Source organism: Centruroides sculpturatus, unplaced genomic scaffold, assembly GCF_000671375.1.
Source record: "Centruroides sculpturatus isolate CEXI.00-Female unplaced genomic scaffold, Cexi_2.0 scaffold459, whole genome shotgun sequence".
Classification (NCBI taxonomy): Eukaryota; Metazoa; Arthropoda; class Arachnida; order Scorpiones; family Buthidae; genus Centruroides; species Centruroides sculpturatus.
This window is the reverse complement of record NW_019384631.1, coordinates 414481-442415: the sequence shown is the minus strand read 5'-3', so window position 1 is coordinate 442415 and position 27935 is coordinate 414481. Positions and strand designations below refer to the sequence as shown.

At 31.3% G+C, this 27935-nt stretch overlaps 3 protein-coding genes across 4 annotated transcripts; 1 reads left to right on the top strand and 2 right to left on the bottom strand.

Moving 5' to 3' along the window:
- Window positions 1-14901, bottom strand: LOC111625758 (ankyrin-1-like). Of its 2 annotated transcripts, XM_023368982.1 has the most exons (18): window positions 14493-14901; window positions 14238-14409; window positions 12684-12748; window positions 12427-12612; window positions 12135-12350; window positions 11958-12051; window positions 10385-10580; window positions 8410-8593; window positions 8223-8330; window positions 7969-8057; window positions 7751-7897; window positions 6548-6659; window positions 5785-5921; window positions 5583-5704; window positions 5333-5494; window positions 4279-4376; window positions 3444-3637; window positions 1-1609 (listed from the first exon to the last, which is right to left on the bottom strand). In XM_023368982.1, exons 1-18 carry the CDS (start codon window positions 14718-14720, stop codon window positions 1387-1389), a joined length of 2733 nt encoding a protein of 910 aa, XP_023224750.1. In that variant the 5' UTR covers window positions 14721-14901; the 3' UTR covers window positions 1-1386. The 2 variants fall into 2 exon arrangements, 1 of the variants encoding a protein (XP_023224750.1); XR_002756779.1 differs by lacking the exon at window positions 1-1609 and having other exon boundaries at window positions 3501-3637; window positions 4279-4372.
- LOC111625776 (28S ribosomal protein S31, mitochondrial-like) lies at window positions 12528-23246 on the top strand. Its single transcript, XM_023368997.1, has 8 exons — window positions 12528-12668; window positions 15153-15216; window positions 16012-16210; window positions 16727-16845; window positions 17968-18138; window positions 18206-18356; window positions 19316-19565; window positions 22881-23246. Exons 2-8 carry the CDS (start codon window positions 15164-15166, stop codon window positions 23114-23116), a joined length of 1179 nt encoding a protein of 392 aa, XP_023224765.1. The 5' UTR covers window positions 12528-12668; window positions 15153-15163; the 3' UTR covers window positions 23117-23246.
- LOC111625759 (IST1 homolog) lies at window positions 23201-27921 on the bottom strand. The gene is made up of 4 exons (XM_023368983.1): window positions 27457-27921; window positions 24263-24495; window positions 23983-24194; window positions 23201-23917 (listed from the first exon to the last, which is right to left on the bottom strand). The coding sequence occupies exons 1-4, from the start codon at window positions 27723-27725 to the stop codon at window positions 23645-23647; spliced, it is 987 nt and encodes a 328-aa protein (XP_023224751.1). The 5' UTR covers window positions 27726-27921; the 3' UTR covers window positions 23201-23644.
- Window positions 27922-27935: the final 14 nt, after the last annotated feature.

Genomic DNA, 27935 nt, shown 5'->3' with positions numbered 1-27935 from the left:
TTCTTTCTGGAAGATCCTGTGTGTATAAGCTATTACCAGCCATGTATACAGATAGAAATTATGTTCTGTGCATGGTTTGAACATGAATACGGAATAATCCTACATTCTTTTTTGATTGCATGACTGATTTTCTTGTAACTTCCTTCTAATTGTCAACTTGTTTTAAAAAATTAACTTAATTTGTCACTATTACCAAGAATTTCTAATTGGTTAAAACATTCTTCTCTTTTTTTTAAATCCCTCTTTCTATCATAGAATAGGGAGAAAGATTTCCATTATCACATGATGAGAAACAGCTAGTTCATTTTTGGGTAGTAAAAAGTGAATTAAGTTTGTAATTCTAGTACCATAAACTCTCAACAATGATCAACAACAGTTAAATATTATGAAACTGAGCAACAGGTCTGTCATAATTATCTTATATTTAAAAATAACGTGTGCGCAACCTTCACATAATTATTTAAAGCATTCCATGAGTCTAAAAATGCTGGGAACCACTGCTCTATATACTGAAAATTTTAAAATTAGTAAATTTAAATTAATTCAATTAAATTTTAATACTTGTAAATACTACATCATGCTCCAGGCATATACATCTCAAAATGGCAAAAGGCAATTAATTTAAATTTAATCATTACAGTTTCCAATCGATGGTGACCTGTCTAATTCTAAAATTGAAAATTATTAATTAATGTGGCTGAATGTGAAATACATTAGTCACATATGGCTCTTCTAGACCCTTATTGTGGTTCCCATATATCAGACCTGTACCCCTTATTACTTAGGAGGTAAGAGTCTGACTTTATATACTGTATATATATATATAGAGGAATAGCATCAAAGTTGAATGTGTGTATGTAAATTCTTTGATCACTTTCAAATTTGAGCTTGGAACTGTTTGTCCATTCATTTCCTTTGGTCTCCAGACCAAGAATGGTCTACCTATCTTTTTGTGTAGGGATGAGAGTTCTCATTGTTCGTGGTTCATTTCCCAATAAGGACAATCCTATTGTTTTTAAAGTCACTTACCCAGGGCAAAACAGGAGATCTGCTTAACTCCATTTCCCATTCTACATGTATATGCAATTATATATGTAGGTTATACATTCCAATATGGGATGTGACTCTCACATATTTCTGATATGCAGTATATGGCTCCTATCATAATAAGGTTTGGCTACCCTTGCTATATATTATTACAATGGATTTTTATATCACAAAATACAAACACTTTTGAACCCTGCTGGTACATCTTGTATATGCAGTTGTACATTTCCCAAGTGAATGTTAACTCAACATACAACCATACTATAAAAATTCATTCCATAAAGCAATAAATTTTTTATTTATTCTATTATATCCTTACTCGACATTGAGAAATGTAAGTTAGATATTAAAATGGTACCTCCAAAACAAACTCAAATTAAATTTTATCTTCAAAAGTTTGGACTGTAATATTAATTTCATTCTTACCTCTTTTAATAAATGAACAACAGTCAAAAAATATAAAGCTGTTGTTGACATATATTCAAAAAATTGATGGAAAGCTTTATCGTGACGTTTGCAGTTTCCTAAGGCAAGAGGACAACCTGTGATATTTGCTATGGAACTAAACAAATAATAATTTTATCAATAAATTATTTAGTTAGGAAATTATTGAAAATGAAATTCTATATAAACATTGATTTTCTGAAAGATCAAATATATATATAACACTCAAATTATTCCAGAAATGTATTTAAATTGATAGAACCAAAATAATTTTTACTAACCTAAATATATTATTTTGATATTTTCTAAAAATTCTTTAATACATTGTAATTAAAACAACAGTAAAAATATTTTAAATACACAAATACACTGCTGGATTAAGGCAGTTGAAAATTTTATTCTCACAGAAGTGTGTGAAGTGCATAGTTGATGATCGTTAGCTGATGAAGGTGAATACACCGAATAAAGAATCACGCACAGCAGATGGTGGAACAAAGTATATATTTTTGCAAAAAAGATACAGGTTCTTAAGGATTCCAACTCAATAACAATAAACAATAACACACCATTGCCAAAATTATTGGCGAACAACAGGCAAAAATATCGTGACACGTACAAAGAACAGAGCTCAGATAATGCGCTAACTACAGGTAATACTTAAAACTAACTTATACTAAATAAAAGGGAAGTCAGAAAGAAAAGGTAATACACGGCAAAATAGATAACAGATAAGAATACAATATCCGGGGTGTACGAATGTAACACACTTTCGGTGAGGGACTGCATGAAACCAACTTGGACTGATTTCCAGTCGTTGTCTTCCTTTTCCCTTTTTTTTTTTTTTTGATTCAAGACTTGCTGTATTGTCACTTTGATAAGTTCACTAAACCCTCTCAAGCTAGTTCTGTTTCACCAGTCTTGCCGATCTTGATGACACAAAGCATCATGGAGATGATACTTTATGAGGGCCAGCCGAAAAATGATCCACTTGCTCCAACATGTATCCTCAGGTAACATTTCCCCTCTTTGTTTCACATGGTTCCACAAATCGGCTCTCACCACCCAAGGGAGTAGAGCAAAAATAGAAAGTTCTAGAAGTAAGATGGAACAAAGAACAAAGGAAATTTCCTAAAACTAGGACTACGTGAAAATTATACAATGGCATACGGCCACAAGTGTTTTCAGCTTTTTCAAAATCATCGTCAAATATTTAATCTGAAATAAATTGATGCAAACTCATATAAGATGATATTTGAGTTAATAGAGAGATACAGAACAAAAATTCTCCATAAAGATAGGTTCACATTGACATACATACCAGTACAAAGTGGAAACAAGTGCCAGATCAAACACATCTTTCGATGTGTTTGACCTGTTTGCTATGAAGTGAGAATATATCAACTTTTGACAAACTTTGGATTATTCAACTGATTGCCTTCTCACGACTAGTATTTGATACATTGAACCACTTCCATTCTAATATCTGAATTTCCAAATATTCCATTCCAGATGATTTATTCTATTTTTAAATAGTTGATGATGGCTTTCAGAAAGCCAAAAAATGTCTCTGTGAGAATTAAATTTTTATTCATAATTTTTGATATTCATAATTAGAACATAATAAAGTTTAAACTCTTCAGATTCATCCTTTTACACACAGGAATTCAAAATCTTATAGTGTATATCAACTTTCTTTTGTAGGCATTTCTCTGCCTGAATATGGACGGTTGCTAAAACACTCTTCCAGCATTAATACACTTTAAAAAATGTAAATTCAGCCACTCGGAAACCTTTACAAGCATGTCATCTTTATGAAATTGATTCTGAAGCAAACAACGTATATAGAATCTTATAACATTTTCAAAAAATGAGAATTTTGTAAGATTCTGTATGCCTTATTTGTTTGTAAGATTAGATAAAAACGATTATATTTATAATATTATATCACTTACCAACATTCTTTAAATTCATCAGAATCGGGACAAGGAGGATGGTTAGATACTACATATCCAGTGAAAAATATTAAAAATAAAATGTATAATAGGAGATTTGTGTAGTACACATATCTTCCATAGATCTTCCACTTGTAATTCAGTAGACTTGTACATATTGGATGTCCCAATAATTGTTGTTTTTGTAGAGTAACCTAAAAATATATATGTGAAAAAATATTTACATGCATAAAGTTCATTTTAAGTACTATTTATCTAAACAAATAATTAAAATTATTAATCTCAGTTAGATTAATATGTTATGAGAAACATATGGATAATAATTATAAAATGTTCTTTTAACCCATTATATTGTTTTGTATTTTATTTTTCTTCAATGTTCTTTTACACATGTGACCACCAGTACAAATTTAACGAGTTTTATTTTATTTAAATTTCATTTTTTGAATTTTGTTCTATGTAACATTCCATAACCTGAAGTGGCCTGTTAGTAACAGCCAAAAGCATTTGTTTTTATAATAAATTGGTTCATTTTAACTGGATTACAGGTGTTAGTTAGTTCTTTTAATGTAATTTTGTCCAGTTTTGCAATATCTTATTCAGTTTTTTTATGAAATTTTTCTCAAATATAGGTTTAGAATGGATATATTTAGCTTTCAATGTAGTTAAAACCCAAAAGTACAGATTATTAATAATCCTATTAAATTATTTACAAAATTATTTATAAAAATTAATAAATTCTTTTAAAATTCTAAACTTTCTGAAAGACTTTTCTAATTTTAAATTGATATTTAATTTATATTATATATATTTTAATAGTGTTTAATTAACTTACCATCAACATCAGAGGATGGTTTTGTTTTAAAATTTCTTTATCCTCAGTGTACAGCAGACTTGTTGTTTTTATTTTATTATGTTCATCATAAATACTAGCTTCATTAATTAAAAAAACAAAAACAATTAATATATTTTTCAGAAACAACTGATATAATAATAAATTAAAATTAAGGAATTATTTTAAACAGTAAAAACTTTTAAATTACATTAACTAAATTCTATGTAAATAAGAGAACATGTTAAGAAGACCAATACACAGAAATTCTGTAATTTACATTTACAAACAAACAGCTATTGTTTAAATTTAATATGATTTACTAACATAGTGGTGCATTATAGCTTTATTGGGCCCAGGCATATTTGAATTAGGGGGTCCCATGTACAGTAAAGGGTTAACTTCTAAAATTTTTGTTCAGGGAAATTTTTGGGAAATTCCCCATATCCTCATTCACTTTTTAATGCGACCTTTGTGCTGTGCCAGTGCACCCAGCACTTACACAAAACTGGCAATCTATTGCCCAGATATGGCCCAAATTTAAATTTTGATATTCTTACTACAGTGATGACTTTATAAAAGATTGGTTTGGATACTCCTGTTGTTGGGGGCCCCAGGCAATTGCCCCTTTTTTAATTTTCAATTATGAAAATAAATTACTCATTTTTTTTCTCATTCAGTCAACAGTACCTTATATCTTTTTCCTTTCATATCTTGCGAAATCTTCTCATCTTCATTCCTCACGAAGTCAAAAATCATTTGTGTACAAACTGTCTTAATATTTACAAATTCCCTTAAAAGTAAATTCACTGAAGTTTAGTTGAAAAGATATCCATAACACTAACCTCCTTATCTCTCTTCCACTCTCTTTATCAAGTATAAAAGACTTTTCTGGACTCTTTGTTTGTTTGCTAACGTTTCTTTATTTATTAATTCTAGTAGCATTTTAGAATTGTAACATTACATTAATTGATATTAAAGATAAACATTAAGAAAATAAACCAAAATCAATGAAGAGTAGAATTATTCTAGAATTATTGTTTATAAGGTTACATACATGAATCAAAAAGACTTTCTCTACTTCCTCGACTTTCAAAACTGAATGAAGTAACAAACATATCGTCCAGAAACTCGTAATTATAGTATTTTTTCAGTTTTGGGTGTTCACTATTATATCCGTTATCTGTTATAAATTTATCAAACACTTGTTCCGCAACATCTAGGATACGAAAAAACGCACATTTTATAGATTTTAATATAAAAAGAATACATTAAATGATATTTTTAAGAACAGCAAAATCATTTACCCGGCATATGTCTAATAAGTTTTCTCAATGGAGTTTGATGAATACCATATTTACTACTGGTAGTAAAGTTTCGTAAAGCATCTTTCCAGTTTTTATTATTAATTATAACTAAAACAACTTCCCTAAAAAGTCATTACAAGTTTAAGTATATTTGTTCAAAAAAAACTTACAATAAAGCAAAAAATTAATATCAATATTGTACCTCTGATTCGATCTAATTGCCAAATCTAGACAATTATTATTTTCTGCATCGACTTGACCGATTTTAGCATTAAATTCTAAAAGCATTTCCACGACTTTTGCATGCCCTTTGGATGCGGCTAAATGAAGTGGTGTCGTCTGCAGATAAGATATAAAATATAGAAAATTTTAATTATTAATGCACTCGGTACTAATATAGAGTCTTCCGGAATAAATGCTACCACTTTAAATGACTGTAATTATGTTTTGATGATAATTAATTGGATAATTATGTTAATTATTATCCAAGTAGCATGTGAAATACACCAATCAATAGAGTAACTGTCCAAATTTCATTTCCCATCTGCATTTAAATATCTTGTCATCTACTAACTCTAGGAAAAACTGTAAACAAAAGTGGCAAGCCCACAACAGATAAGGTATTTTGTGTTTTGCACTTCACAGTCAGAATCACTCATCACTGTGCAGGAGATGCGGATTACAGCTGTGGAGTGTAGAAACTGTAGAATTGTGGCTGCTCTGGGAGCAGAATAATGATGAATATGCCATAGCAAGTGTAGGACAAAATTGAGTGTTCATTGGACACATGACACAAGGTGCAAGCACTGAGAAACTGCAATGGGAAAATGTGAAACTTGGACAGTTTACAATGTTCTAATGCATGTTATGAAGTTCTTAGATAATAATTACCATAATTACAATAAATTAAAATGGTAGCATTCTTTTCAGAAGAGGAGCCTGTATAATAAATAACAAAAACTCACTTTGGATTTGTCTAAAGGATCGACGGGAGAACCAGCTTTAAGAAGAATTCTTGCCGTTTTCAACCAACCACCATAAGCAGCACAGTCTAAAGCAGTCCACAAATTACAATTTCTATAAAAATAAGTTATAAATTTGAGTAAATAATCTTTATTATAAATTTTTAAAATATTTTCTTGGAAAAAAGTTATTTAAATAGTATCAAAGACATCATGTTACAACTTTAAAAATTTTCTCAGTAAATGGACAAGATAGTAAAGACCATTAAATAAATGTTATAATAATCTTTCTTTTGAAAATAAATGAATCTGAAGTTTATGAGGACCTTCTATACGATTATCTGTTATTAAATATAATCTTCCTGTAACCAAGAAGTCAAATATATCTGTAATAAGATGTAGTTAAAAAAGTCAATAATCATTATTATACTTAAATATAAGTTGAACTAAGCAACCTAGATGATGTAAATGTGCTTTTAAATTATGGAGCAGATACTAACGTACTTGGCAATCTCCTCTTACATGTACTACAGCAAAATCATGTATTCTTCTACAGTGTTCTTCACTACACTAATTTTCATATATGCTTCAGAAGAACATAAAATTGATATTGCTATGGCACTTTATATATAAAAACAAAACCTAAATCATTGAGTTACATTTGATGAACAAGTTTTATGTTAACATAAGTGTACAGTGGTACTACCTCAGTTCTTAAACTTAATTCATTCTAGAAGGCTGTTAAAGTGCCAATCTGTTCGTGTATCAAATGAATTTTTCCCATGAGAAATAATGTTAATTAGATTAGTCCACTCCAGACCACCAAAAATGCATTTATAAAAGTATTTTAACTAGAATTTAATACAAATTTAACAAGAAGTTTAAAAGCCTAGCATGCATAAATCATAAAAAAAGTAACATAAACATAATAAATAATTTTGCCTGATGAAGATAGACAACTCAATTTCATTTTATTTTTAAATTAGTTACTCATTTTTATTATATGAAAATTTTTTTTGGATAACAAAATTAAAGATAAAATAAAAATATTTGCTGTTAATCAAAAATTTGTTCTAGCAGGTCACGTTTATTTGGCTGAGTGCCAAGGAAACAGCCAACTACAGAGCAGCCCTGAACATACGTTTGAATTCCAAATTGTTTGAGTGTCAAGATACCACTGTATATAAATTCTAAATAAATATTTACCTTGATTCTACATTTGCACCGGCATATAACAAATCTATTACTACTTTCTGATGTCCTTTAAGTGCAGCAACATGAAGTGGAGTATTCTTTTCCTCATCTTCGGCATTTACTATAGATTTGTTCGTCTCCAACAAAAGCTTTACGACACTATGTTAAGAAAGAGTTTACTTAAAATATTAAAAATGCAAAAAGAAAGTCATATTCTTTGCCATGCATACTTTCTATGTCCTGATTGAGCTGCAAGATGTAATGCAGTTTCCTCATCTTCATTTTTACTGTGAATATCAGCTCCATGCTCTAACAAAATCTGTAGTTAAAAAATATTTATCTATAAATAACACGAGGATATAATTATGATACATTAAGTTTGATGTTTAATAGATAATCACAATATGAATATTGTTAAAAATTTTTAGATTTACAAGCTACATTCAAACACATTTGAAGTTATTAAATAAAAAAGTGTTCTTACTTTTAATACGTCGGCATATCCATGTTCTGCTGCAACATGCAGAGGATTATTTTCATAAGCATCTTCTTTGAAAATTAAATTTGGTGCAAAACTATCTTCCAATAATATCTATTACACACGTTTCAAAATTCTTATTAATGACATTATAATTAAGCAACAGTACAATAATTTTTTATAGTATATTTACTTTCAATGCTTCGGGATGGTTCCTTTCGCATAACCAGTAAACAACTGATTTCTCGTTTCTGTCGACAACTGAAACGTCTGCATTGTTCTCTAATAATATCTTTATGGCATCGATATGACCTTCTTTGGCAGCAAGTAACAGAGGAGTGAAATGATTTATGCAGCGGCATTCTATCAAAGCACCACTGAAAATGTTTTTATTGAAATGGTAAGATCATTTAATCATTAATAGGGCATTTTAAAAAGATTAGAAAGAAAATTCCTATGCTTTTGCATGTATTCAAATTAGTGGAAAACATCTCATATACGTTTTTGTAATATTTGTAATACTCTTTTCAAAATTCATGTGTTCTTACAAAATTTCTTATTTGTAATAAATGCACATTAATTATTCTCTTATTTGTTTGAAATACACTGAATTAATCAATGCACCTTTAACAGTGTTTGAAGTTTAAAGAATGCTAATAGTTTTGATCCAGTTAATGAGCCATCTTCAGATAACTAAATATGTTGCAAGGCAGGGAAAATGAAATCCTTGTCCCGCTGAGTACACATATGTCGATAATGGTGTGGTTATAAAATTCATACTTTTCTACAATGCAGGCAGAGGAGGAAATTTATTACTACACCTACAACTACACATTGTGGTAGTTCGGAAAGAGATATTTGTAGGTCCGCGAGTAACCGTTACAAATAACAACACAGAAACAAAATTGCACACGATGAATATTCTTTTAATTCTCTCTGAATGTGGTTCTTTTATTATACAGATCCCAACTCGACAGATTTTCACTTTTATATCTACACAGGGAAGTGGGTTGCCTCCTATCATTTTACAGGTAGGCACGTGCGCGCATAGCACAGAACAAAGGAATAAACTTAATGACTAACTTAAACTAATCTTATAGCTATCTTAAAACTAATAAGGAAAGGAAACAGATAGACTTAGGAAAGTAAGGAAAAGATAGAAAGGCAAATAGAAAGTACCCTGGTCCAAGTCGTTTAGTTGATACCCTTAACAATTTTTGCTCTCACAATCATGATCTCCTCTCTGTCTCTACTAAACCAGCGGTTCGATGTCTAGGTTCTCCAACTCTCCTAGTGTCCTATGGATCCTTGTACCTCTTTCTTTCCCTGGTCTTAGCAGGTTCTCTCTCTCAGCTGCAGTCTCCTCTCTTTCACTCTCTTTTGAGTCTGGAGCACTGCGCACAATGTCTGTTCCCTCCAAGGTCCAGCCAAAACGTGACTACCACTCATCTCTCACATTGCCTTGGGCTCTTACTTCCTTTGTCTATCTCCTCAAATTCGGGGAAGTCTTAATCTCCTTCTCCTTTGTTCAACTCTTGGTTCTTAGAAAGGGTAATCCTCCCCCTCAAGCAGTAATAGTTTATGTAGAAATTGCTTTGAGACAATGGAAATGAAGTAAGAAAGTAGAAACAAAGGAAGAAACTAGAAATAAAGTAAAGAACTTACAAACTAAATAAAAACTATAGTATGGCTGACAGCCACACCATTACCAACATGTATTTAAATGGCAGGAACAATGAATCCCTTCCCTGAATGGCAATCTCAGTCTGTTGCACTAACCACTGTCATAATAGACCATCTTTTACTGTTTGTTTACTCTATTCAATTTTCCTTCCTTATGGAGACTGGCCTTCCACTTCCAACTGTCTAAACCCAAAGAGAATCTGATTAACAAAACAAAAAGGTTAGTGTTCTTTAAAATTCACCCACTGTTAAATGTATATCGATTAATTCAGCTAAGTAACCACAATGACTGATTCAACCTTATTTGAAACACAACCTCTGTTAAAATGTTGCACAAAATAAAAATGATTTATTCTTAAACATATGTTTACTGGAAATTTTTTATATTGACCTTCTTAAAACATAATATAAATCTTTCCCAATCTCTTTCAAATATCTAACACACATACAAGCACATATACATACACATATATATATAAACTTACTGTTTAATTAGATAGTCTATGATATCTTTGTGATTGAATGATGCAGCCCTATGCAGTGGTGTCTCTTGTTGATAATTTAAACAATTTACTTGAGCATTATACTCAATTAAAAGTTTCACGATACCCAAGCTGCCTATCGTTGAAGCCAAATGTAATGGATACATGCGAAATTCTCCGGAAGAATTTACATCCGCATCTAGAGAATAATAATCAATTCAAAAATGAATTGCAAGATATGATATAAAAATAATTTTTTCATGATTTAATAAGTTAATTCAATTAATAAACATATGAAATTGAACTATAATTTGATTAATAAACCTGTTCAATCCCAATATTACTTTACTTTTTTCTCTTCTATTGTTACTTATGACTATCAATAAATAGGATATACACTGATATAAATAGGTATTAATAATACACTGTAGCTAGCAAAGGAAAAAACTGAGTATCAGTTGGATGTGTGTCATGCGACACAAGATGCACACATTGAAAAATCCTAATTGGTAAATGCAAAACTTGGATGTTTTTCCAATGCTTTAATTTACGTTACAATGTTCTCAGATAATAATTAACATAATAACAATAATTTAAAATGGTAGAATTCCTTTCGGAAGACCCTTTACACAAATATATTCTTTCATTTTTGTTCTATTTTGCACTTTTCTTTGGCACTAAATAAATAAAATTTTAGATAACAAGACATAATGGCAAAATTTAACAAAGAAACTCCTTCTAAAAAGACATTTTTGTAGTGGAAATTTTGGATAAAAGGAGGATTGGATGACCATCTATATAAAAGGAAACACATGCACATGCTGAACAAGAAAACTTATTACTTAAAATTTTTAAATGGTGTTTATGCATTTTGAAATATTATTATGTAATTATACCCAAAACATCTTGTACAGTCAAATTCTTGAAAAATGTCTGCTACATAAGGAGTGACTCAAATGTTACTTAGATGGCAGATGTCTGATGAAATATTTTTATATCTATTTGTCTGGCAAGAGCAAAAAATAACAATACCTAATGAACGATTCCTGTACAGTTGTGTCTTTTGGCAAGATAAAAATATAGAAAATCCACATTTTGGATAATCTTTAAAATTAATTAATCAAAAGTTTATTGCCCATTTTGAAGTTCCTTAATTAACAATTTTAATCGCATAGGACTCTGCAGCTAAGAGGGACACCCTGGCTGCAAAGCAGACTGGATTGCAGTATTGATCCAACCATTTAATACAGAACTTAAATTGTAATTGTCAGGCAAGTTCAATTACAATCTTTTTTCTCATTTTTGACTCTTTCCATCCAGAAGAAATTGATTGAGTCTTTGGTCTGGCTGAATCCATAATTAGTATGATTAAAATACTAATTGTGGATTCAGCCAGGCCCACAATTGGGCAGCAGGTGGCAAGATGAAGCTTGACATATCAATGACAGATTAGCATGTCATCCATGAAAATTTTCATGGATGACATGCTAATGCCCTTGCCGTCTCAACCATCCAGCCTAAATGACATGGTTAATTAATACTTTCAAAATAATACTTCTTGGCATCATATATTTACCGTGTTCCAACAGAATTTTCGTCACATTAAAATGTCCTTTTTCGACCGCAAGATGAAGAGCGGAATTGTCATCTTCGTCTTTTTCTGCAATTATCTGTTAATACATAGATTTTAAAAATTTATAGCATAAATAAATAGTTTTAAAATTTAATTAATATAAACAAATAATAATAATACTTCTTTCATTATATCTAGACTTTCTTCTTTGGCAACTTTCAACAGTAGCTCTACGATATCACTGTAACCTTCTGCTGCAGCTTTGTGGAGAGGAGTCTGAAACTGTTCATCGTAGACTAATATGGGAGAACCAGCTTCAATTAATAATTCCACAATTTTGTAATTTCCATAATTTGCAGCGAGATGCAACGGCATCATGTCTTGTTTATCCGTAACCTGGTTTCACACAGAATTAATTAATCTTATTTTACCATTAATCTTACAAAACTAAATGAAATAAATAATAAACTACCCGAATGTTTATAGTTGGATTTTGTAGGAGCTCTTTAGCAGCCATTACGTTTCCTCTCATAGCTGCATAGTGTAATGGCGTCAGCCCATATCTATCTTTACAATTAACGGAAGCACCTCTAGAAATTAATAGACCAATTACAGAGCTGTAAGAAGCATCTACTTCATCTGTAACAGGTGACATACTCTGCAATAACAAAAATGATCAAAGAACTGAATAAAATTTAAAACTTTTGATACGAGGTAAGTTATTCTTACTGGCCGACGATATCTAGAAGCAACATGCAGCGGTAAAATATCATCTTCTCCTCTTCTATTAATTTCTATAGAAGAAAAATAAATTAAAATTAAGGAATTATTTTAAACAGTAAAAACTTTTAAATTACATTAACTANTTTTTTGTTTATTTTTTTTGTAGATAAAAATACACATGAACTTATGGACTGACCTGATACAAGGCTGAATTTTTCTGATATATAAAATAGATTCAGCTTATTGTAATCATGGATAATGTTCTCAGTCAATTAATGTTATGAGAATTATCCAGTTGCAAAACAGACAATTTATAATGCACTTATTGTAATCAAGATTTGGTCATTGTTATCATTATATTTGATTCCTGTCTACAGACCTTTCTGTACTTTCTTTTCATACTAGTAGCCTCAATAATTGCATGTTACCATCCAAATGTTATCAATTATTGTTATAGATCCTAACCACTGCTTTAATAATTTTAACTGTTATTTGCTCATAATACAATAGTTTAAATTGCTGGCATTACACTATCTGTTGTTGAAGTTGATATCAGGAAAAAATACTGGATTAATTATTTATTAATTACAAGCAATCATTTAATCCATTATTAATTAACTTCATCATTAATGGATGATCTAAAGAGAGACTGCAACCTTCAATCATACGCAGTCGTCTGCGGCTTCTAGTATGGCCTAGTAATATAATATAAAATAATTTACTGTAGTCTCAAGGTAACGGTATAAAAATATACTGTTATCTTAAGATTTTATTACTTTTAAGGAGCAATTATTAACAAAAATAGGTTAATTTGTAGATAGTAAAAATGTATTCTGCGTGCATCATTATTGGACTTTTCAAATTTAATTAACTTTATTCTTTACATCAATTTAACTAAACAATAGCCTCTGTTGATAAATCGCACTCAATTTGTTTCATTAAATATATTTAGAGACTTTATGCTATTTTCAAAATACTTAGTTTAATAAAATCTAAGTAATTTTTTTAAGAAATCATTTACTTTTTATTTTATTGATTTAGATAAAACCATTTTAATAAAGATAATGTACAGTACTATTCACCTTTAATGGTAGAATTTTTTGAAAAAGAGCACTGAGAAGATCTGGTTAATGGGCAATCCTAAGGTGCCCATTAATTAATTAATTAATTAATTAACCAGTATCAGAAGAAAGACGAAGGGATAGTCTCAGATAAAATAAACAATTGAGAAGGTGGGCTACAAAAGCAAAAGATGACATGTCCAGCAATATCTCCTCACTATTTCACATTAATCATCACTATTGAGTACACCTTCCCTTCTTTTTACTTTATCAGAGACTATCGTTTTGCTCTACCTTCCACTTACATTCATCTTCTTGCCTGTTAACCAGTGGAAAATGTTGATGCTCTTTTTTTCAAAAATTCCATTAAATGCACATTAAGCTGTTTTACATACATTAACTCAAAACTATAGACTAATGCAATAACTAATTATAATTAACTATGAATTCACTAAATATAATTATCTCTAGATCATCAGCACATACATTCAACACTCACCCGCTCCATATTCCAACAACAACTTTACAATGGCCAAATGATTATAACGGGAAGCGTAATGCAACGGAGTCATATTCTTATCGTCCAAGGAATTAATCTGCTTCTTGATGGATTTAGCATCCATATTATTCAGAAAACACTTCAGAGCTTCCACATTCCCATTTCTCACAACCTTAATTAAATAAATAATAATTTATTGCTTTGTTCTATCACCATAGATGCAATGAGACAGGAAAAAAAGCTTTATATATTTACCTGATGGATCGGTAGGAAGAATTCCCTACGAGTAGTCTGCCTCTTCAACGTTGATTTTTTAGGCGAAATGGCATCCATTTCTATTTTATATTCCTCCTTCTCAATGTTTACCATCCCATTCAACTCTTGCAAGTTGTCATTCTGTATCCTGTTTTTTCCTGGAAGGACATTCTCTCCTTCATCATCGCTACCATCTCTTAAACGTCTGCACTCGTCTGTACCCTCCATAACCCAACTAAATCATTATTTTTAACTAACTTAAATGGCATGCAAGATATCAAGCCACATTTCAACAGAGATTTTTATAAATTATACTGTTATAATTGCTTAAATAACACATTAATACGACAGATAAGACTATAAAAGTGGAATTTCTATTGAGGAAATTGCAGAAACGCGTGCAAGATAACCGGAATTTCACTGTTACCGCGGATTCCACGCCTTCGCCTTGAAATCGACGTGCAATCACCCGCGACTTCTAGTCACGTGTATTTTCATCTTAACGATATCTATGACGCAATTCTTATTCTTAATTAAGTTAATTATCGAGAAGCGTTTCTTAATATAATACTTTTCGAAATTTAATTAATCCATTAATTTAAATCGTTTCGTAACTTTGACGTAACTTTTTATCTTTTGTAAATATGTATCACGTGACAGAAACTGACAAGATGGCTGCCTCCGTAAACAGAATCATGTCCGAGGGATTTGTGCTGAAATTTCGGTAATTAAGCGAATTACATTTAAGTTAATCGATTTTAATTCATAAATTATATAAATTATACGAGTTATTCGCCTTTTCTTTATACTTTATCGCCGTATTATGAGAAATTTAAGTTAGTTGGTGTGTGTGTATATGAATCAAATGCAGTAGGAGTTACTTTTAGGTGAATGTGTATATATTTATTTACGTACGAATTACCTAAAAGTAACTGTTGCTTACATACTTGAGAATGAATGGTGAATTAAAGGTACAATTACGTCTCTGAATGAGTTGCAGACTAAGCCCATAGGAGCCAAAAAGTTAAAGGAATCATGTCTCTACATGTGATCCTTTGCAAGATGCATACCCCAAAATCAGCCTTCATTCAGGTCATGTGATTGGGAGTCACATTGCTTCATTAAGACTGTCACATTCGACTGTTTGGCCCATGACTATGCCAGCTTTGAATAGACTACTTAACTGTTCGTGGAGTATTTGATGTTATATAGTTTGTGGGGCTCAACCCATTCGTGTGCCGAGGTGCTCGCTGTCACTTACACCAAAGTGCATGACTATATGCGGAGTGTCGGTTAGTTTGCCTTGATTGACATGGAGCATGGAGCACTGGTTTGTGGTAAAAACTAAACTTTAGAGGTGAATATCTCGCAAAAGGTCACATGTATGTGTTTGATTCCATTGACTTTTTGCTCGTATGGGAGTCTATAACTCTGGGGATGGCAAATCCCTCATTCGGAGTTCACATCTTACTGAATTAAATACCGTTTAAAAGTTATAATGTTTATTATTGTTATATAGGTTCTGGATAAACATAACATGTGGTTCAAGTGTAATTCCTAATTTTGTCGTAAGAAAGTCGGCATTTTCTTCTAATTCCAGTAGTTCTGATTCTAGTAGTTCTGATGATGAAGAAGTAAAGAAAAAAGTGACTAAAGAAACTGCTCCTAAAAAACCTCAGATAAGTGACAAGTTGGCATCACTTCTATCAGAAGTGAAGGTATAATTAATATTCCTATAATACTGCTTATGATTTAGATAAACTACTAATTATTTATTAAATAAATAGTGAAAACATGTTTGAGAGATGTAAAATAAAGGTTGAGGTGGTCATAAATGAGATCTTATCCTTCTCTGAAAGCCATAAATACAAGGTAAAAATTTCCAAGGCACATAAATACAGAATGGAACAGCTTATAAACTTCTCTGTTATTGATTTTAAAGAATGATGCACTGGAGTGGTGTCATGAAAAAGTACTGTTTGTTTCGTGCTCAAAATTATCTGGTTAACATCAGTGCTACATTGCTTCCACACCCTCGATATTTGACTTGAACCTTGCAATTTTTACCTTTTTCCAAAGATGAAACACCATTAAAGGAATGAGTTTTCTGTGATTATCAATGAAACTTTAAAACTGATTCCCATTTAATTGTATTAATGTAATAATTTTTAAAACTGTTATTAAATTCTACACTTTTGTAAAATAAAAATTGGGTTTTTGTTTTTTTTTAATAGATTGAAACTTCCATTCCTCCAGAGAAGAGTTTGATAACATTAAAATTAGCAAAGCCTTTACCTCGCAGACAGAATAAAAATAATTTGAAACAACAGTCTGAACGTCTGGAAGATGAAAGGTATTTAATCAGTTTAATAAGAAATATGTTTCGTAACAAATTGTGGCTCAATTGTATTTAAGAAAGAAAAAATAACAATAAACTTTAGCTGACAAAGGCTCAATAAACTAGCTCAAAAACATTAATTTATCAAATGTTTTTTGTGCCAGATATCTAAAATGGTTGTTATTCAATGTATTTTGTTGCCGGAACAATTAAATTAATATAAAATTGATTACAAATAAATGCTTGAAATAATTTAAATTATACTCCATACGCACTATTTCTGTATCCATCATGGAGGCAACCAGACCCAAAATGGGAACAGCTGGGTGGCAAGGGATAAAGGTCAACAACGTTTTTGGGACCAATCACCCATAAAAAGTTTCTGAGCATCACTCTTAATGTAAAAATTCTGTAAAAATTAATTGAAAAGTGATGAAATTAATTATAATTTATTTATAAACTAAACATCACTTGTAATGTTAACATAACGAAATTTATTTAATGAAAACACAGACAGAACACACAAAAGTATACCAAAGATGGTCGTACGAAACAGCTGTGAGTATTAATTACATTAAAAATTGGCATCGGTTAGAAAGGTTTTTAATATTTCAAGAATATTCTTATTGATTAATATTTTAAAATTTCTATTTCATCAAATTTAATTAACATAAAAGAAATCTTGGCTATTAAAACATCAGCAAAGTGTTTGCCTGCCATTCCAAGAGACCAGAATTTGAGTCCGGATCAGATTCTCAGAAATTTTTGTGGCAGTTTGGCCGAGATATGTCAGGAAGTATCCATTACTGACTGATTGCATCATTGCGACTCTGCTAGATCCACAAAACATTTGGTAAAAATGCCCCAATAGCATTAAAAGAGCAGAATAAGTTTTAAAAAATAATAATAATAATATGCATCGTAAACTGGCATTTTATATAATTAATAACAGTTTGTGCCGCTTTTGGTAAAAATACTTTATTTATCAAATGTTTTTACCAACAGAAGCAAGTACTGTTATCATTTAAAAAGAAAATAGAAGAAATATATTATCTGTAATAAAAATACATGTCAGAAAATATTTAAAACTAAATTTATATTATTAATTTAATTCCTTTTTAATATGTTTTATCGTAGATTCAAAAGACTCAATCCTAACCTTAAAAAAGCAGTTAAAGATGTTGCGAGTAGTTTAGGAGGCGATGTTAAAAACACAGAATCCGAACTCTTATTAAGATTAAGAAGTCACTCAAATGAAAATAAAGAAGTGCTCAATGTAGATGAAAGCGAATCAGTCAAAAATATAAGGTATATTTTCCAAAAATAATAAATTTATATGTCTAGAAAGAGTTCATTCAAAGTAATGTTTTTTCAGTGATGTGTTCACGGGAATGAAAATCGATAAATCTAAGCCGAAACCAAAATTCGATCAAAGAAGTAGGAGAATGTACGAAGATCGAGATCAGATTCTTTTTCCGAGGGGTGAAAAGCATCGTAAGCAACCTATCGTTTCTCATCTACCCGAGTAAGTATTTAATTATTTTTAAAGTTATTAAATATTCAATGATATAAATTACAATTAAAAAATTATTTAGAAATGATCTGTTTAAGAAAATTTAAACCATATTACTGTATTATGAAGAAAATATTTTTAAGCATTTAAAGATTTTCAGTGCCCCATTACTATATTACATCAACTTTAAGGCACACATTTTTTCCCACATCTTCAAACTTAAAGTTGGAAGTGTGTCTTAAATTTGAGATATTCTTTGTTGTTCACAAGTGCTGAAGTCATCATTTTCAGGAAAGAGCAAATGAGCATAAAATCAAACATAAGAAAACAAAAATACCAAGAATTTGAACTTCTGTAACTAAACAAACACAACAAAAGGCCATGTATAAGCTTGCATCTGTAATTCATTCTGTGAAAACTCACTCCCAGTATGATGCCAGATGGTGAAGTGGTTAACCCGTCTGTAACTATTGTTTTACTTGATCATGTTGTTGTTGGTCCCAAGGTTGCCCTCCCAATATGTAGTAATGGTCACTCCCCACCTTTGCCTTGATTCCTGCCTGGAGTCATGTGTCAAAACAAACTCCAGTTAAAGGATTACAAGAATGCTAGATTATTACCAGACAATTAGAGATTATTGGCTACTTTTAGATGATGCCNAGTAAAAATAGAATTATGTAGAAAAATCTGTAAGCCAATTCAGTGGCTTAGCGTAATGGGGGTGGCAAAATTTCCCAATAAATAATAATAATATCTTGTAAAAATTTGAACCATTTCATTTCATATTTTTGTCGCACCTATGATTCGGACTGATTGAAATGAGCACGGAATTTTTCATTACTTATTCTGTGACGAAACTGAATTTTAGTCTTTTAAATTGAGATACCTAAATAAAGGGGCGGCGAAATTTTCCTCCACCCCAGGCGGCTGAGACCCACGCTATGCCACTGAGCCAATTATTCTATATAATTGAAAATATATACAGGAATGAAACAGTTTCATCACTATGATAATTTTCTTTTTTCGAGGGTAATAAAGATTTTGCTAATTCTGAGTATAATGTTTTACATATTAGATATACCAGAAACAGCATTATGGAACGAACTGAAGGAACACAATTTAAAATTGTTAGTGACTCATCCTCCTAAGAACGCTTTTGAAGAAATGATCCGATGGACTGAAGAAGGAAAACTTTGGAAATTTCCGATCAATAACGAACAAGGTATATTTGACAATAAATATATTTCAAATACTAAGCCAAACAACTGATATAATCAAGCTATTATTATGCTATAATTAATAATTTGGTAGTAGATGTAAATGGGGTTAGGGACCATCTCTTATCTAAATTAGTAATTATAATTTATTAAATAATTTAAAACATTCTGGAAAAAAAGAACTAGCCCAGAGTGGGACTTGAACCTGCAACCTCTGTTTACCATGTGGTTCACTTGCCAGTTATGCCATCTGGACCTTCAGCAAATCTTTGCTTCCAGGCATATTTTTAAATTTAGATAAAACCATTCATAGTTAGTTTCTAATTGTTAATTATAGCGTAATAATAGCTCAATTCATTACAGCAATTGTTTGGCTTAGTATTAATACGTCATGCTTCGAGATGTCAATATACATACAGTGGGTGATCGGTTAATGAACAAATCAGATAACAAACACTTTTGCGAAAGATTTTTATGATTGGACAATGAACACTCTACCGAACAAACATAAAAAGAAGCGATGGAAAATAACAAATACTGATTGATTTTCCCTTGTCTTCAGGTAACAATTCAAAACCTTTTGGAGTGCGGGAGATGTCAACATCGACATTCAACCCGATACCGATACTACTTAATTAATTTAAAATATCATTATTAGTTATTAAGCCAAATTTGAAAATTCTTATTTATATGTTTTACTATTGCATGTATTTAAACAGTCTTTGGAAATACAATATTTTTATATTACTTACCTTATTTACCTTTGTAATAGATTTTGAAAGATAGTGTAGAATATGCAAAGGTTTGTAAATAAAAATTGTTTTATTTACAAACAATTTCATATTGCTTTCTTTAGGAGTACGGAAAATTTCAAAAATGCCTGAGAACTTTCAAGCTAAATGACTTGTCTTTGGAAGCAGCACCAAAAAAAAAAAAAACTAGATTAGAATGCATTCACAAAATTCTGATAGTTTTAAAACCATCGATTGTTAAGGACACTTAAGACTTTGTAGTTTAAATGCTGTGATGATGTGACATTCTGAAAATTTAAAAAACACAAAAAAAAAAAAAAACACAGAGAAGCTCCATTATAAGTTTAGCAAATGGTCCCTGTATGCCTTCATTGTGTACTCTGTGTTGTTATGTCATTTTAGTGTGTTTCTGCATTCTTGACATTAACTACTCAACTAGTTAATTAATGTAGTTCTTCCTTAGAGCTGCTGCAAACTACAGCTTTGCGAGAGCAAAACACTAGCAACTGTGCGCTGGCACACCGGATGACGTCAAAGGCCCAGCCTCTTTTTTCGTGCCTGCACAGTTATCCCCTTGCTAGTTCAATGATACGAGTAAATACTCACTGTTGACAGATTTGCTCTCTCAAAGCTGTAGTTTTCAGCACCTCTTAAAAATCCGAAACTACTCTGCCTCGGTAATGTTCTCTTTTTCTCCAATTTCCTGCAGTATGCAGGCTCTCTCCTATTCCACCACATTTCCCTCTGTTGATGCTGTAGATTTTCTCTTTTAGTTTTCTTTGTGTTCTGTTAGTCTGACTTTCGACAACCTTTGGGTCACACTTATATGAGTTTCCATTTTTTTCTTTATTCTTTATGGGGATTTCGTAGACTTTCTAGCTTTTTCTCCTTGCTTCTCTTCTCTTTATAATTCCTTAAATAATCAAACAAACTTAAATTTCTCTTAATGGCAATCTGTAGTTACAGAAACCTGCTTTCTGATCTAATATATAAAGCCATCCTCTGCTTCTCTTTGTATTGAAATCTAATTTGAATAACAATTTCATTGATGGTTTGTGTCAAGACATCTAATAATGCGAGGCCATCTCAGTGTCACTAACTTCTGAATCTGTACTCCTGTCATTGATTGGTCGGGCTGTCAACTTTCTTTAACAGAGCATACAGAGTCGACCGTCTGTGGCCGACTCTTGTCAAATAGCTTGTTTGGCAACCAAGTTATCATACGGCAACTGGAGCAAATATGAAATTCAAAATTCTGTTCTTAAACCAAATAATTCAAAAAGCAAGGCATTCAAAACCCAAGGTTTGGCTGTACAAGTAACATTTGCAGCTGTTTAATCAATAATTTGTGGTTATAAGCAATGGTTTAAGATTAGTATCCATAAAAATGTACATAAAAATTTCAAAAAATGTTATTATACAATTAAATAACAATATGCACTTGCAGTAAAAATAGAATTATGTAGAAAAATCTGTAAGCCAATTCAGTGGCTTAGCGTAATGGGGGTGGCAAAATTTCCCAATAAATAATAATAATATCTTGTAAAAATTTGAACCATTTCATTTCATTTTGTCACACCTACGATTTGGACCGATTGAAATGAGCANAAATAAAGAGCATTTTAGAGCTCATAATGGAACTTAAAACTGATCTGACAACAGAACTCCAGGGATGTCAGAACAATAATCATCCAAGTGGCATCCAAACCAGAATAAGGTTAATGGGGTTGGGGATCTCTACAATTACAATATTATTAAGTCCGAAAAATCCTGAAGAAAAGAGAAAAACAATCGACATTGGACAGATTCTTTAACCCCCACAAATACTAATAAAAATGCAAGACTGCATATATATGTATTTTTACTATTACATATATACTTTTTTACTACGTTTATTTATATTTTTTATTTTTTGGAGTCTCCAGAACAAATTAATCAAATTTCCATAAAAACCTATGGTAAATCGATAATCAGTTAACAAACAATTCGGATAACGAACAAAGTCTTGGAACGGATTATGTTCATTAACCGATCACCCACTGTATTTTTAATATAGTGATTTGATTATATTGGCAAAATTCCAATATTTAAATGCCTCGATTATAAATTGCATAACCAAAATTATCTTATTTCAATAAAAAGATAATATGTTTAGACATTGATAATTTATTGAACAAAATAGATACCGGATTTATTATCATGCTGTATTTTGGCTAATCAAATGCACAAATACTACATAACGTGGTCTAAGTAAGTGATTAAGTCTTATAACAAATAAATTTCGAATATTCTGGAGGATTGATCCAGTGTGTGACTGGAATCCACAACTTCTGCTTGCCTTGCAGACATAGCGTCAATTAAGCTACTCGGACTATCCTATCTTTGTTTCCAGACTAAATTAATTTAAAAGATGTAACTCTACAGGTAAGATGTACTGTGCCAGCCAGCGATAAGTACATACCTGCCATTTTTCTGTTGCATTCGGTTAACTTTAAGCAAATATATTGTACTTTTTGGATAAATTAAAATAATTATTTATAAAAAGTTATTGTGTGTGTTTTATTACAGGAATAGAGGAAGAAAAGAAAGTCGGATTCCATGAGCACGTATTTCTGGAACCTCTGTTAGAAGGTTTTCCCAAGAAAGGACCAATTAGGCATTTCATGGAGCTGGTCATTGTCGGACTATCAAAAAACCCATACATTACAGTTGAACGGAAGAAAGAACACATCGAATGGTATCGACAGTATTTTAAAGACAAAGAAAACATTCTGAAAGAAGTGGATGAGTCGATACTTCAGTGAATTAACTTAAATTTATGTTCGTGTTTGTTAATGTCGTAGATGTACCAATGTTTGTAAACTTCAATAAAAATATAAATCGAACAAACATTCTTGCTGAGAAATTGTAATACATAACAGTATTTTGACTCAAACTTTATTATTCATATAAAACATCAATTTACATGATTTCAAATTATTATGGTGCCTATCTAGAAAATTAATTCTTTGCCCGTTATATTTAGAAATATTTTATACATTTCATCTATAAAAATTATTAATTTTGCACAATTTTCTTATAAAAACTTACACACGATTGCATAAAGCAATTTTTATCACACGGTATTAGTTACTTTGTATTCATTAAGGACGCATAAATCAATTTGTTTTTATATGTTTAAGCATGATAAAATAATTTATCTGCACATTTTGATTTATGCAGTGTATAAAAATTTGAAAATATCTGTATTGGAACTAAGTTATTTACAACGAACAAGGAAAAAAAATAAAATCACAGTGGTAACACTAATACATTTTCAATAATGGACTTATTCATAATGGTCTCTTCTTCAGTTCTTCAAATCTTTTAGTCAAAGCATCAAAATCGACAGATTCTTCCTGAGAAGGTGCGCTTGGGGCACCTGGTACACTGGGTAATCTTTGATACTGATCCCAGTTAGGATTTTCTACTTGCGATTTCTCTTTGTCTGTATTCGACGGTGGAATGTAAGGATAAGGCAGATCAGGAGGTGGTGTGGCATTAAAGGTTCTCTTGTGTCCTTCTGGCAACATAGAAGAATAGGGTGGAGGTCCTGAGGAATTGTCCTAAAAGAAATTTGAATTTAAAAAATAATATTTGATCTTTATTCTTTACAGGAGAATTCACATACCATATTTTGTTGCATATTAGGATAATTAAACGGCTGTTCGGTGGGTACAGGTGGACATATAAAACCACCCGCGCCAAAATTTCCTCCATCAGGAGGAGGAAACTTCTTAAAATCGGAATCAATGTCGATCAGAAAATCGACAGCGGGTGCAGTTTCTTCTCTCATTACATCTGGATCTGGATCGTAAGGAATGTTATTGCTCTTGGCAATTTCTATAAAGATGAGAATCACTAAATTAATGTTATAAAATAAATAGCAATACTAATAGCAAGTATAATACCCATCATATATTTTTCAACTAGTAATTTGGACGGAGCGGCCACACTAAGTTTCTGTATCAATTTCTTATTTACAGTATCGACCGTATTCATCAGAACACACTGGGTGTATTGTTTGCCATATTTTATAGTTAACTGATCGGAAATAACTTTAATTTCTGCGAGATCAGTTTGAAGACGTGGCGTGGCCCATATGATACTCGAGATAGGTTCTGAAAGTCCTTCATCCATCAGTCTATAAAAAAAAGTCAAATATAATATCTGAGATAATTGCTTAATTTTTCTCTGTTAGAAAAATACAGCCTAGCCAAATTGAATTTTCTATTGTAACCATGTGAATTATTTATTTAAATGCCATATCTTTTATTATGATGTATTACCTAATTCAAACTGTATTTATGGGAATTTAATCTAACTTATAATACAGGTTTTTCTGCCTTGTCTGAACATGGAATGACAAACATTCAAAAAATATTAACTATTTGTTTAATGAAAAAAACGCTTATTTTTAACTAATTCTTACATACACAAATACAGTGCAGCGAAAAAGTTGCTTGCTAAATGGAGCTAATCGCCATTCTTATTGTACCAGAAGTAATCGTGGTGATCCAGGCACGATTACTTCTGGTACAATAAACAAATTGAGCTTACATAGGAATTCCATTATCACTACCCATACCTTCCAAAGCATTCATATCAAACTGTTGACAATACCTAGTGAAAAGAAAACATTCAGTCTCCTAGATATAAAAAAAAAAGCTTCACTCATAGTTCATAGCATGATTACTTCCAGTCATTATTGCACTTGAAGTGATAAGAACAGTGATTATGCCAATTTAGCAAGCAACTTTTTGGTCACACTGTATATAAATACTGACCCGTAAGTTATTTCAACCAAATTTTTGCAAAGCAGTTCTTGTTTATGATTAATTTTTTTAAACATTTAAAGCAAAGATGATCTATCAAGTGTTTCTTTATTGGGCAACTGAATGGAACAATGTTAAATTTAACAAACATTTATTTTTGTCTTTATTTTCTAGAAAAATACTTTTAAATTTAGCATGAAACTTAAAGATTTTCAGCAATCCCTGCAGTTTCAAATCCACCATTGTATTCTATCTAGCATTGAAACATGGACAAATATTCAGTGTCTGAAATATAGTGTGCTGCTATACTAGAATTCGCTGTATTTCAAGATAGAAACAAGCAATTATTTATTGTGACATTGTTTCGATGCTGGACTACAATTTTTAATCATATTTTAAATTTATTTAATATAAAATAGACACTCTTCACCTCAAATTAGTAGTGTCTTTCCCCTGTACATCATACTTTTTCTGTTAGAAAGAGAGTAATGCCAGTCATCTATCTAACTCTCTTCCAGGAAAAATTTTTAATTGAAATCATGTGACTTCTGGTCTATACTGGAAGTTTGTATATAATGAATTGGGGCATCCTGCTCCTAAGCTTTCCATATCTGGTCTCGACTTTCATCTATCTAATTCCATTCTCAAGATTAAAGAATCACAGACAGGCAATTTTTTCAAATTGCAGCCCAACAATTCAATGAAACAAAAGAGAAACAGTAATGAATATATTGCAGCATTAAGTGCATTTGTGTGTGTGGCCATAATCTGCTGAAGTTAACAAAACTTCACAAATTATAGTGTTGAAGATCTGCACTTAACTGATCTACATTGTGAAAGCATAATCAACAATGGTAAAAATATCAGTATGTGAAAGAAAGCTAATGTTATTATGTAGTTTTTATATAATATTTAAAGCAATCACTTATCGTTTAACAAAGGTAAACATTAGCATGCATCTTCATTCTTCCATTACATTGAACATTGACAACTTGTTTCTCTTACATAAAAAAAATCAACAAGATAAGTAAATGTTTAAAAATGTGTTTGTTCATCATAGTTACCTGTTACAATATTTATGTTGAAACAATAGAATTAAATATAAACATTGGAAGTATTTAAAATACTTTTAAACAATTAAAAACACAATTGAAAACAGGAAGCCTTTAAATCCAGAAAAAATGTTCCAATAAACAAATGTTTTTGGCCATTTTAAATGACCCAAAAATTTTATATGCTAAGAACACTTTTTGCTGGATATAAAGGTTTCTTGTATTAAATTATGTTTATCCAGTTAAATTAGTTCCTCCTTAAATGTATGATAACAGAAATAAACACAACTAGACACCTATAACCGGCAAAAAACAGATATATCTAGTTGTTTATTACTATACTGCATTATACCAGTATAGTGGTAGTAACTACGATAATGGAACTGGCAAGTCAAGAAATTTCTGTCGTAATCGCCAACGAAAAACTACTAAGCTATTTAAATGGTATTGCTGGAGATACAAATGTCTATTGTTACGTACGTAACAATAGACATTTGCTGGAGATACAAATAGACATTTGCTGGAGATACAAATAGACATTGCTGGAGATACAAATGTCTATCTCCAGCAATACCATTTGACACATTCTTCGAACTACACAAATCTTTCAATCGTGGTTTTGTTTGTTTATGACAACACAACACACATGCGATCTGCCTCCGGGAAGGTCTTTTATGGGAAACTGGCCATTATTTAGATTTTACAAATGTGAAGAAAAACTCCACACAGCCTGCCGGCGACATGCAAACTCACAACCGACTACGAGCGTTCGGTGGTTTTATCCACTCCGTCACCAGCAGGCAAACTTTATGTTTATTTGTTTGTTTTTATTAAGTTACGGCAATGCAACACTCAGCAGGGTGCCTTCCGGGAGTCTTTTTAAGGGTTAAAAGTCTATTTGGGTGTTACAGATGTGGAAAAAACCCAGAAAACTCCACACACTGGTGATGCACAAACCCACGACCGAACTCCCAGCGTTCGAGGAACGGAAACGCTCGGCCACCGGCGGGCCCGCAAACTTTTTTGACCGTCGAAACACGTTTTAAATACTCGCTTTTAATAGAAAAGCGACAAAAGTGTCAAAAGCCATCTTCCTACATAACATATAAGTTCTGTTGTCTTATGTCGTACTACATATGACATAAGTTCAAATCTGTTGTGTTAATTAAACGTAACAAGTGTGACGTTTACCACAACAGATTTGTCTGTGTGTAACACAACGCTTATCTGTTACACAAGTCAGACTTACTCTTGGATTTCAAAACGTCAACGACTTACTTCATTTGCTCGATCAGACCGAATCTGGCAAGTAAAAGATCGCAAAACATCTCGATTATTTCCATCGCTTCTACTAAATAATCTTCCCGGATGATATGCTCCACTTTGATCTTCGCCCTTTCGCATTTTCCGTTCGATATATAATCCGCGATTTCTCTTCTCGCCTTTAACGACAACTCGCTCTTCTTCTTCTCCAACAACTTCAAACGGTTGATACACAGTCTCAAATTAGTCTTCAGTTTACTGTAATTGGGACGTGGGGCGAACATCCTTCCTGACGTCTATAACATCACTTCTTATCGCAGTTCAAAAGACATGTCATGTGATACGTCATTTCAAACGGATCTCGTTAAACTTGATTCATCCGTAAAGCGAGTAATTTTATTTCTTTATTAATTACTCGAGTATAAAATAAAATATTTCGTGTAATATGACGTAATAATTTTGAATTTCGTACACTAATTTCCGTTTGAGATGGC